General features: G+C 46.8%; 1 protein-coding gene across 4 annotated transcripts in view; it reads right to left on the reverse strand.

Moving 5' to 3' along the window:
- Positions 1 to 2,018: 2,018 nt before the first annotated feature.
- CENPQ (centromere protein Q) overlaps positions 2,019 to 12,022 on the reverse strand; it is a 494,148-nt gene continuing 484,144 nt past the window's right edge. For all 4 annotated transcript variants that reach the window (XM_073597028.1, XM_073597030.1, XM_073597029.1 and 1 more), the window contains 3 exons: positions 11,361 to 11,474; positions 11,196 to 11,261; positions 2,019 to 2,217 (listed from right to left, as the gene is read on the reverse strand). In XM_073597028.1, the coding sequence (XP_073453129.1) occupies positions 2,083 to 2,217; positions 11,196 to 11,261; positions 11,361 to 11,474 (315 nt within the window). In that variant the 3' untranslated portion in view covers positions 2,019 to 2,082. The remainder of the gene's footprint in view (positions 2,218 to 11,195; positions 11,262 to 11,360; positions 11,475 to 12,022) is intronic.

Consider the following 12,022-nt stretch of genomic DNA (forward strand, 5'->3'; position numbering starts at 1 on the left):
CGGTCTCTTCCGAGGAAGAATCATCAGTCTGTCCCTCTTCCCGGTCCTCTATGGTGACTCAACGTCATCAGCCCATTGTTGTTCCCCTGTCTGAGGGTCCAGGGTGGGAGAAGGGGACCTAGCATGCTTTTTCCCCACATTCCGGGAAGAATTTGCAATGAAAGCAGCTAACCTCTCTTCTAGGCCAACCAAAGCCGAAGCAAGAATGTCCTCTGTGATGTATGCAAGGGCTGAGATGTTGGGAGAAGCAGCAATGCCTGATAGTCCCAATGGCTCATCCTGGCCAGGTGCTTCAGGTCTTTTAGGAGAAGAAGGTACTGTGGGTACATAACCAGGATCCTCAGACCCCAAAGGCAACGCCTTTGCGCCCCCCCTTTGCCGTAGCTGCAGCCCCTCTGCGGGAACGCATGGTCCTAAGCACAAAAGCAGAGGTACTAATACAGATGCATCAACTGCTGAGCCTTAGTCCAGCAATATATATGTATACATGCTGCTATCACTGCTCAGCCTGATGCTGAGTAGATGTGTCCTTAGGAATGCCTGAATCCACCAGCTTACGTGCCCCAGAAGCTCCTGTGTCCCTCCAAATGCTCAGCCCTCTTAGAGTGAGGCATTTTAAAAAACTTTAGCCCGCTCTGCGCCATTAACAAACGTGCACGCCAGAACCCACGCGCACGTCGGCCGTGCTGACCACGCCCCCCCTCCCTGCCATCCCAACGCAACTATTTAGATTCGTGCGCGTGTGTGCACAAGACAGCCGCCGGTGGGGGGGGGAGAAGAGGAGGAAGAGGGTCTGCTTAGGGGGATTGCTACCACCTCAGTGAAGAAGGGCGACCCCCCCATCTCGTCCTGATGGCTTGAGACTGGAGAGAGGCAAGCTGATCCCTTCCAGACCTGCTGCACTGAGCGTCATCACTAGGAAGCAAGGTACGTAAACAGCAGGTATGTTTTGGACTTCAACACCCTCTAGTGGTGAAAGACAGGCAAGACAACATCTACTCAAACAGGAAGAAATCCATAAGTGAACCATATGTGTTCTTTAGGATTGTCTTCACTTTCCCGCCACAGGATGCTGCTGGAGACCAGACAGACCCAATCTTCACCCATCATGGCGGGCCAAGTCATGACAGACCTTCAGAGACTGGGTTTCCACTTAAGGGGTCCTTATGCCTGGACCTGTATAGCACCCTGCCAGATGAAAGACCAAAGTGCTGGATGCCAGGGTCCAGCTCTCAAAAGAGAAGCATTACAGGCATAACCTCGTTGTTCTTCCACAAGGCCCGGGTACCATCCACCTTGGCCTCTTCATGGCACCTTGAATGGATCCAGTTGCATAGCTCCTTAATCCAGTAAGGATCCTGTAACAGAGCCCTGATTACAATAAAGAAAAAAAAAGTGTCACAAATAAGTGCCCACCATTGCCAGCATACAGTGCCCACCAGTGGCAGCAATCAGTGTCCACCACTGCCCACAAGTGCTCATTAGCCATGCCAGTCAGTTCTGGCAATCAGTGCCGCCCATCACTGCTGTTGATCAATACCTATCATTGTCGCCCATCAGTGCCACCCCATCAATGCCCATCTGTACCACCTATCCGTGCCCACCAGTGCCGCTTATTAGTGCCGCCTCATCAGTGCCAATAAGTGCCACCTCATCAATGCCCACCAGTCCAGCCTATCAGTGCCCATCAGTGCTGCCTCATCAGTGAAGGCGAACAATTACAAAATTTACTGACAGAAAAAAAAAAGTAAAAAACATTTTTTTTTCAAAATTTTTGGTCTTTTGGAAAAAATAAAAAACCCAGCTGTGATTAAATACCACCAAAAGAAAGCTCTATTTGTGTGAAGAAAGTGATAAAAAATTTGTTTGGGTACAGTGTAGTAGGACCGCGCAATTGTCATTCAAAGCTGAAAAAATGGCTTGGGCAGGAAGGGGGTGTTAGTGCCTGGTAGGCAACTGGTTAAAGAGAAAGCCATTAATATAGTTAGAGAGAAAATAAATAAACACAAGTTCAACAATAACATATAAAAACATTTATTGTATATAAAAAAAGGAAAAAAAGAAACAGATAAAAAAAACCAGCTAGGATGTGGAATTAGAAATTTCATTGAAAGACTTCTCAATCAATTTACGCATGCCTCTGTAGGCTGGATTTTCTTCCATCAGGACAAGTTCTTTTAAAACAGCGTTGGGGTTCTTCAGCTTTTTCACTTTTTCCTGGAATGAAAAAAAAAAGTTGGTTAGGTGGGGAGTGACAGACGGCTGAAATCCATGGCCATGGTGTTTAAAAACCCTGTGATGGGTCCTTGCAAATATCAAAAGGTAAAAGCAGACAGTGCATCATCAATTTTATCAGTATAAAACACATTGTTTCCTCCACTGGAAAATATGTAAATCATTTTTTTCTGGCACAATCTACCACAGGCTACGTGTAGGCAGGTGACTCCGAGAGTGACGGTGTGTCAATGAGCGCAGATCAGCACTCTGTAACCAAGGTATATGCAGCATTATTTTTATAAAGCACAGTCACAGGGGGACATTACATACATAAACAGAGAGGATGGTGTAAAGTTACAATGGTTGGTTAACAACTACTTTAAGACCCTGACTCCTGGGCTTGGTGCGCTTTATGCAAGTGGGTAGTGTAGGGAAAGGTACCCCGTTCTGTTAGGGACAGTACTGGCGGTAGGGAAAGGTTTCCCAATTTAGCTCCTAAGTCCCTAAAATCGTTCTGTAGGACATTCCATCTGTCTCTGGCTTTGTCATTGGTTCCAACATGCACCATGACAGCCGGGTCTTCCCCAGGCCCTCCCAGTCAGATCCGTGATGTGCCGAACCCTGGTAGACAGCATACAGTTCGGCGCTTCAGGTCTTTGTCACAGATTGCCCTCTCTATGCTTCTAAGAATTGAGTCCCCTACCACCAGAAACTGTCTATCCTTTCCCTTCGCTTCCCCCCACTCTCACTGGAGGAGTTCTTCCCTTGGCAACTAGGAGAGTCCTTCAGCTCCAGCAGTGCTGATCGGTTTCACCAATGTCACTCAATGGAGCGTACATATTGGGATGCTGCAGCCCTGGATCGGCCTCCCTGGCACTTCCCCCTCTATCCTTCCTGTCACCCATTTACTTGTTTCTAGTACCTGCACCTCTGTCTCCCGCCTGGCCCCTGCCCTGCCATTCCCAGCTCTCCTTTAGTATGGAGGGTCTTCTCAGTGCTGACAGTTGCTTCCCTAGATTCAGAACCTGGGCTTCCAGGGAAACAATGTGCTTACATTTTGCACAGCAGTATCTGCCCCTCGATTAGATGATGCCACAAGATGTTCACCGAGTCACATCTCCACACTACCTACTAATTTAATGGGGATTGGGGATCATACCCTGTCCAAAATTACCAACTAGCTTCCTGACACCAATACTCAACAATATAATACACAGGTACTCAACAAGACAATACACAGGTACTCGCAGACCACGTGCACTCACAGACTGATACGTCTGCGGATACAGCCTGCGGCCCTGAGTCAGTATCTGAAAATTAACCTTTGCCAAGTGACTCGGCTGGAATCCAAGAATCGTCACCCTTTGCGATCTAACCGCAGGCAACTTCCTGCTAGATATTCAGACTAAGTTAAAAAAAAATTTTATTGTTCCACCTTTTTTTTTTTGTAAATTCTTTTTATTAAAGGTTTTTTTTAACATAGAAAAAGAGACATACATTGAACATAATAAACATTCAGAACTACAATTCCCCGCACCAGTGTACGATGCAACTCCCATACCAAATAATAACAGACATCAGAAATCCTTCCATATTAAACCCTATTAAAGGCGAAAAAAAGGGGAAGGGGGAGGACATATACAATGTGCAATCATTATATGCAGTATGATATCCCCAAACAGCAGTAGTAAAAGAGGTTATAGGTTCCCATCTAGGCTTACACAAGCCTCACTACCCGCCACATAGTTCATCTATTCACCAGGAGGCAATTAATCTGATGCAGTTGAATTGTCATCTATCCAGCCACCACACACCTTTTTAAACTTACCGTATATACTCGAGTATAAGTCGAAATTTTCAGCCCCTTTTTTGGGGCTGAAAGTGCCCCCCTCGACTTATACCCGAGTCACCGCCATCTGCCTACATGATCAGCGTGTAATGCAGGCAGACGGCGGCCAGCGTGTGCTACATAGCACTTGGCAGCCTCTCACTGTTCAAAAGCCATGCCTCCTCCTCGTCTGTGATAGGCAGTCAGTGTACAGCCTATCACGGACATTCTCTCATCCTCGTCCGTGGTATGAGGATGAGGATGAGAGAATGTCCGTGATAGGCTGACTGCTGACTGTTTGGAAATGGAGTTTTCTGCCTATCATGGACGAGGAGGAGGCGCGGCTTTTGAACAGTGAATGGCCGCCGCACATGCTGATCGGTGCAGAGCGGCACACGGAGGATGCACAGGACACAGGTAGGATACACACAGACACATATACACAGGACACAGGTACATGACACATGCACATATACACAGGACACATGCACATATACACAGGACACATGCACATATACACAGGACACAGGGAGGTATACAGCTGCAGATGGGCATTGTTGACCCTCTTTTTCCACTTACAGTAGCTGCTGTATTGCTCACCCTCGTCTTATACTCAGGTCAATAAGTTTTTCCCATTTTTTTGTGGTAAATTAGGGCCTCAACTTATGCTTGGATCGACTTATACTTGAGTATATACGGTATCTGGTACCCCTCTACTGAGATACGTAACTTCATACAGTGGTAGAGCCTTGTTAATCAATGCCTTCCAGGCCATGAGGGTAGGAGCCAGCGGTTTCTTCCACGATAAGATAATCACTTTGCGAGCATAGTACAGGAGCAATGTGAGTAGAGTACGGATCACATTTTTGGGTGCTAATGTGTCCACCAAGCCTAACAAATTTAAATAGATGGTGCAATAGCAACTGTAGTTACCGACCTAACACAGTCCATCATACCCACCCAGAACCGCCGGATGTGCGGGCAGAGCCAAAAAATCTGCTCCAGGTGCATCACACCTCCAGCAGTTTAAGGGGTGCGCAGGAAAAATCCTTGCTAATTTAGCGGGGGTGTAGTATATCCTATGAAGAAACTTGAACTGTATCAGGTGATCACGGGCCGACACCAGTCTGGCAAATGTGGTGCTCCAGACATCATCCCAGTCATCAGTGTCAAGCTGCAGGAAATCCAGCGTCCAGGCAGCACGACAGGATGTGAGAAGCTTTGTAGTGTCAGTGAACAGTTCCTTATATATAGTAGATAAGGCTTTGGGTAGTTCCTTGTCCCTGAGTAGTGATTCCAGGTCACCAGCCAGCACATTTAGGGTGGAGGACCCAAACTGAGCCGAAAAAGCATGCCTGAATAACAGAAAATGGAGCAGGTGCCAGCTAGGGAGCTGGTGCTTACTTCTGAGCACATCAAACGTCAATAACACCCCATTTCCAACCACCGCACCCACTGTTTTATTTCCATATCTGGGCCAGACTATTGGATCTGGAGGGGCAAAAAAATGGGATAAACTTGGATTGCGCCACAGAGCAGTATAAGGTGACACTACCCCGTCCTGAAGTGCTGCCCTTCTAGTCAGGTCCCATGCTCTGATAAGTGAGCGCATTGACCCCGTCATGGGATAGGGGGCCCCTCTTCCCCTGCATAGTAGGTCAGATAGTGCCTCATATGAGCCAACCACTGCGGCCTCCAAAGTCACCGCAGCATCATCCTCTGGTTAAGTCAGCCATCTATGTGCAAAAACTAACAGCCCCGCTAAAAAATACTTAACAAAGTTGGGTACCGCCAACCTCCCTTCTTTTCAGGGCTGCTGAAGCACTTGCAATCTAATGCGTGGAGTCCCCCCACCCCAGAGGAAGTCTGTAATCACTCCATCAATGGATTGGAAAATAGTCTGAGGTATCTAAACCGGGGAATTCCTAAAGATGTAAAGGAATAGGGGGAGAAATTTCATTTTTAGCAAGTTTATTTTCCCAATCAGAGACAATATTAGGTTACGCCAGGCCAGACGCAGCTTAAGCGTCTGAACGATCGGAGCAACATCAAGGGGGATAAAGTCAGATACCGACTGGGTAATATGCAGTCCCAGATATTTCACCTTATCCACCCACTGGAGTGGGCAGCCTGTCGGGGCCCTAAGGGTTGGGGATGGAACTTGCAATGGCAGAATTTGCAACTTACCCCAATTCACCTTAAGACCGGAGAACCGGGAGAAGGTGTCTAGGATAGATAGGGCAGTGGTCAACGAGCGGTCATGATCCTCCAGGGCTGCAGCTAAAGGCTCAATAAGCAAGGCAAATAGGCCCGGCGAAAGCAGGCAGCCCTGGCGCATCACCCTAGCTACTGGGAAGAACTCTGACACCATCCCATTAAGTCTGACCGCCGCAACTGGGGAATGATATAGTAGCGCAATCCATTGACGAAATATAGGGCCAAACCCGAACCACCACAGCACGTCTTCCATTCAGCTCCAATCCACTGAGTCAAAAGCCTTTTCCAAATCTAAAAAGACCAATATTCCTCCTTTGGTAATCTCAGGGCCTAGCTGTATATGGGTATATACCTTTCTCAGGTTTATATCAGTGGCCTTTCCAGGCATGAACCCCGTTTGGTCTTCAAACACTAAAGCCCCAAACACACTATCCAATTTTCTGCTGATTTTTTCATTCAGATTTACCAAAACCATATAATATGAGGTAAAACCTCAGGAGTTTAAATTTGTATGCAATCAGGCAGGCCCTTGCACTACATGGTTTTGGTAAATCTGAAGACAAAAATCAGAAAATCTGATAGTGTGTATGGGGCTTAACTGGGGTATAACTGACATAAGCCTGTTGGCCAGCATTTTTTGTAAAGATTTTAAAATCTATATTCAGTAATGAGATCGGCCTATACGAGGCGCAGTAAAGGGGGTCCTTGTCTGGCTTGGCTATCAGTACAATATGTGCTTCGTACATTGAGGGAGGCAGCTGGCCCATTTTTAAGCATTCCCGACGAAGGGCCAACAAACGCAGTGAGATAATTTCCTTATGTTGCCTATACCACTCAGCAGGCATGCCATCTGGGCCTGGTGCCTTATGGTTTGGGAAGGATGCTGCTGCTACATCAAGTTCCTCCGGCCTAAAAGGTGAATCAAGGAGCTCGGATATCTCTGAAGGCAAAGTGGGAAGGTGCAGTGGTTCCAAAAGCGCAGCCAGGTCCTCCTTGGGGTAGGATGGGATAGAGGAGTATAGCGCTGCATAAAAAGAAAGGAAGGCATCGAGAATTTCTTCCCTAGAAGACACTAGTGATCCAGAGGGTGAATACACACAAGGGACAACAGTGGACGCACGGCTATCAGCCACCAGCATGGCCAACAAGCGTCCACTCTTGCCCCCCCCCGTTCAAATACCTGCTCCATTATTCTCTTACTGTCCTTTTTTGTCATATCCTTATAGTGCAGATGTAGCCCCCTTCTGGCTTGGCGCAGGTCTGCCAGAGAGGCAGATGAGGGATATATCCGGGCGCATACCTGCTCCTTCTCCTGCAATACCTCAGTATCATATCTATTTTGGGTTCTAGCGACCTTAATGGCCGAGATGTACTCCCCTCTAATAGATGCTTTAAATGAACCCCAAGTTAACTGTGCGGTCGAGGAGCCCTCATTGTTCTGCCAGTAAGACTATAACGGTGTCTGAATGACCCCATCTACAAACTGATCACACACCCACTCTGGCGAAAGCCTCCAAGCACCTGAGGACCAAGGACCCGCCAAGTGCAGCACAACCTGGAGTGGAGAATGGCCAGACAGACCCCCTGGTAGATATGAGGCCTCCAATACCAACGGCAGTAGGTTGGATGAGGCAAATGCCAGGTCAGTTCTGGAGGAGGAAGCATGTCCCAGAGACAGATGAGAGTAGCCTCTGAGGTTCGGATGCTTCCACCTCCATAATTCTGTCAGCCCCGCAGAAGCGACACAATGGACCAGCTCCAGGTTCTGTACACGCTGTGGTTTTAAGGTATCTAGTGTGTAATCCAGGATGTTATTGAGGTCTCCAGCCAGTAGGATTTTCACTGGAGCCAATGCAGCCAGTTTGTCTAACATTATATATAAAATCTCACTGGAGAAAGGAGGTGGGATATATACATTCACTAGTGCTATACGGCAGGTATGTATTTCCAACACTACCATAGCATACCTCCCATCTGGATCAGTAACAACCTCCACTATATGGCAAGGCAAGAATTTGTGCAGGAGGATGGTGACTCCCCTGGCATAGGATGAGTGGCGTGTATAGCTCGCTGTAGCCAGGGGCGCTTCAGGGCTAAAATTTTATTACCCATAATGTGTGTTTCCTGAAGAAACATGATATGTGGGTGGTGGGTTCGTACATATTTAAGAACAAGGGCTCTTTTAAATTAAGAATTGAATCCCCTGACATTCCAGGAAACAAGTTTAATCTGTGTGCCCATGAGTGTGAACCAAAAAAGAAAAAACAAAAAACTGTGCCACTGAACTTTATACCCAAAAATAGAACAAGACCCTTAGTAACAGTCTGGCCTAGGGCAACCAAAAAAGAGGGGCTGCCCAGACCAGTAGTAGGGGGGAGAAAAAAAAACAACAGGGAAAAAAAAAAAATTTCCAGCTGACCCTGTAGCTTCCGGCTCCCAATACCTGAGCTTATATAGGATTCTGTGTAAGTCCCAATGATAGACTAGAGTTTTATATTATATATATATATATATATATATATAAAACTCCTGGGACCTACAAGTTTTTCTAGTTATGTTCATGAAAGGAGAAAACACAAAGAAGGGGGGGGGGGAGAAAGGATAGACGGAGATCAAGGGGAGGGGCATAAACCCCAATAAGCTAGTCAAAAGCCAGGGGAAGACTCTGCCAGGATCAGTCACACCTGCATGGGCAGTAATCATCCTAAGGAGTCCAGCCAGTCAGCAGCCTCCGATGGGATAAGAAAAAAAATTAACAGTTCCTTGATGCACAACTCGCAGCTTGCTTGAATACAGCATACTGTACACCCCTTCTTCCTGAGGCGTTTACGGATATCCACAAAAGAGCACCTGCGACTTTGAATCTCAGGAGAAAAATCAGGGAACAGGTGGACAGTGGTGTTCTCATACTTGAGCTGAGGATTCTTTCTGGCAGCGGCAAGGATAAGATCCCGATCCCGGTAATTGAGGAATTTCACCAAGAAAGGCCTAGGAGACGCTCCCGCCCGTCTAGGTCCAGTCGGCACCCTGTGTGCTTGTTCCACTATGTAGGCTGAGGAAACCTGAGTAAGATGCAGGAGCTGTTTAAAGAAATCTTCAGCAAAGGATGTCAGGCTATCCTCCACAGCTCCCTCAGGCAGGTCGATCTCCCAGACATTATTCCACCGGAGTCTGTTCTCGGCATCCTCCGAGCGATCCGTGAGCATTTTTACCACGCGTTGCAGGTCTGCAAAGGTGCGTGCATCCTCCACTTCAGAGATTCTGGACTCTGCCTCCACCATCCGCCCCCGGAACTTGTCCATATCATTTCAGATTAGGCCACATTCCAGGGCCAGGGAGTCAATGCGGCCCATGAGGGAGGATCTGCTGGCCTCAATGGCTGCCAAGATGGTGGCCGTGGATGTCTGGTCCGGAGAAGCAGGCTGACCCATCCCAGAGCTCTGATCAGCTGTGCCCGGAGGTGTACTAGGCACTCCTTGGCCACAATCCACCAGATGGGTTTGCTGTGGCTCCATGAGTGAGACAAAGGAAGCAGCTGTTCTCGAGGGAGAAGGCAAGATGGCGCGAGGTCCGGCCGGCGAGTTGGAGGGCATGGATGGGTCCGCTTGGAGGGCATGGATGGGTCGAGGAAGGGTCCCCCAAGCAGCGACAGCCACTAGTTCAGCAGGATTGCAAGGATATACGAAGGATTGAGGTGGATTGAAAATCTAGGGAGCCGGAGCTCCCAGCTGAAGCGTCCTCTCACATGGACATCCGGTCCCGCCCCCTTTATTGTTCCACCTTAACCTTGTCTGTTACATTTTTATTGCATGGTTTGCTCTTGTTGCATTGAGATGCTGAGGACAGAATTTGTTAAAGAGTGAGGGGAGTGTAGGCAGGTGCGGTCTGCTGTCTCCACTGCAGGTGGCGCTCAACCACAGCGACAATGCAGAGGAAGTCATGAGGAACAGGGTTCCTTTATGGTTTTCTGAGCTACCAAGACAGCGATCCGATTGGATGCTGGCTGCCCATGTAACTATGGTGGCCATCTTAGGGGAGGCAGAGTCTATTGAAGACCTGGACCCCTGGGTTTGGCACGCCTTATGCAAGTGGGTAGCATAGGGAAAGGTACCCAGTCTGTTAGAGACAGTACTAATGGTAAGGAAAGGTTCCTGACGAAAGTGTAGGGTTCACAACCTCTCTGGGTCTCTGCCTGCTTTGACTCGACCAGGCCACATTCTGCCCCTCTCTACAGATGCTGTCAGTTTTGCTGAAACCTGCTTCCTACACGCTGTTGGAACTATGAGTGTTCCCGGCCCTTAACGTCAGGAACAAAAATGTAATACATTGCAGATTACCAGTTAATAGATGTGGTGGTGACATTAGCTTTCTTTCCCCCTCCCCCTTGTTTTAACCTGGTGATTCTGTCAGTAACACACTTCCTGTCCTAGGGTGACAACACTCACCATAGTATATCCATGGAAAAGCAGCATTGTCACTAAAGGACAGAATTGCAAATACCTCCCTCTCTCGATAACAGAGAGGAAGGGTTCTGTAGTCCTCAGCGATACTGTAGCTGGGAATAATGTAATTGATAAGAATACCACGCAGGCAGGGAGCACAGGAAATTATTAGCTCACATGAGTTTGTATAAAGTACATTGGTGAACGGTGTATTTAAAGAGTATAATGGTATACAAAAAAAGGCATGTGAAATATCTAACGTGACAAACTTTCCCTTAATTTTGGGGAGATCTCAATTTACTTCCTGCAGTGCCTCTCAAGAAAGAATTGTAGGAAACTCACGATCAGGGAAGTAGATGTAAAACAGAAACAAAAACAAACAATGACAGTGATCCTAAGCCTTCCCAGCATCATAAAAAAAGTTTAACTAGAGTTTCACTTTAAATATGAAAAAACTAAAAAAAAAAAAGAAAAAAAAAAAAAACACTTACTTGGAATGGGACAGCCATAAAAGTAGCTTTTGGAAGCTGCAAGGAGTCCGAATTTGTGACATTGCCCTGTAAAAAGGTACACACATTTGTATAAGAGTCAGCACATGCAATGAGCCTACAGTATATCAATGACAAAAACTACCGGCAGGAAATGGTGGCACACACCAGGGTTTGAACATCTTCTGCTGCTTGCTGTGTCAAGGACTCAAGCTTCTCTTCTAAGGCCTTTGTAGACTCTTCTATGGCATAGGATTCCTCCACGGCCTTTTCAACTTCATTCTAAAGAACCAAAAAATAATTGAGGTTACAGATTCTGATACTTCAATATTAGTCCTATGAAGGTAAACAATGCTTTTATTTTTTGTTGAAAGGTTTATATAACTGATTTCTCTTTTGTTTAAAATATTTACTTTACAAACTATTACATTTATAGTGTGTGTATATATGGTAGATATACTGCTGCGTAGTAAGAAAAGCCCAGCAAAGGCACATCTACTGACTGCCCTTACAGACAAATGATTTAGACAGCACAATCTCTAACGGGGGTGTCAATCCTCAGGGCCAGTTCACACCGTGCAATTCCTATGCGTTCCTGTGTGGACCGTTTTGACAACTTATTCATATGAATGGGCCACAAAGCACACTGAACTGCGCAATAAGTAGTGCTTGCACTACTTTTAAAAACACACTGCACGGTACTAGCTGTGATAAATATGAAATATTTAGAGTGGAATCCCTGAAGGATCTCACTCTCAAATAAAAAGACCCTGCAATAATGGGATTTTTGGTTTTACCTGTAAAATCCTTTTACATAGTTATGTAGCTAC

The sequence above is a fragment of the Aquarana catesbeiana genome, linkage group LG08 (genome assembly GCF_042186555.1).
Source record: "Aquarana catesbeiana isolate 2022-GZ linkage group LG08, ASM4218655v1, whole genome shotgun sequence".
Taxonomy (NCBI): Eukaryota; Metazoa; Chordata; class Amphibia; order Anura; family Ranidae; genus Aquarana; species Aquarana catesbeiana.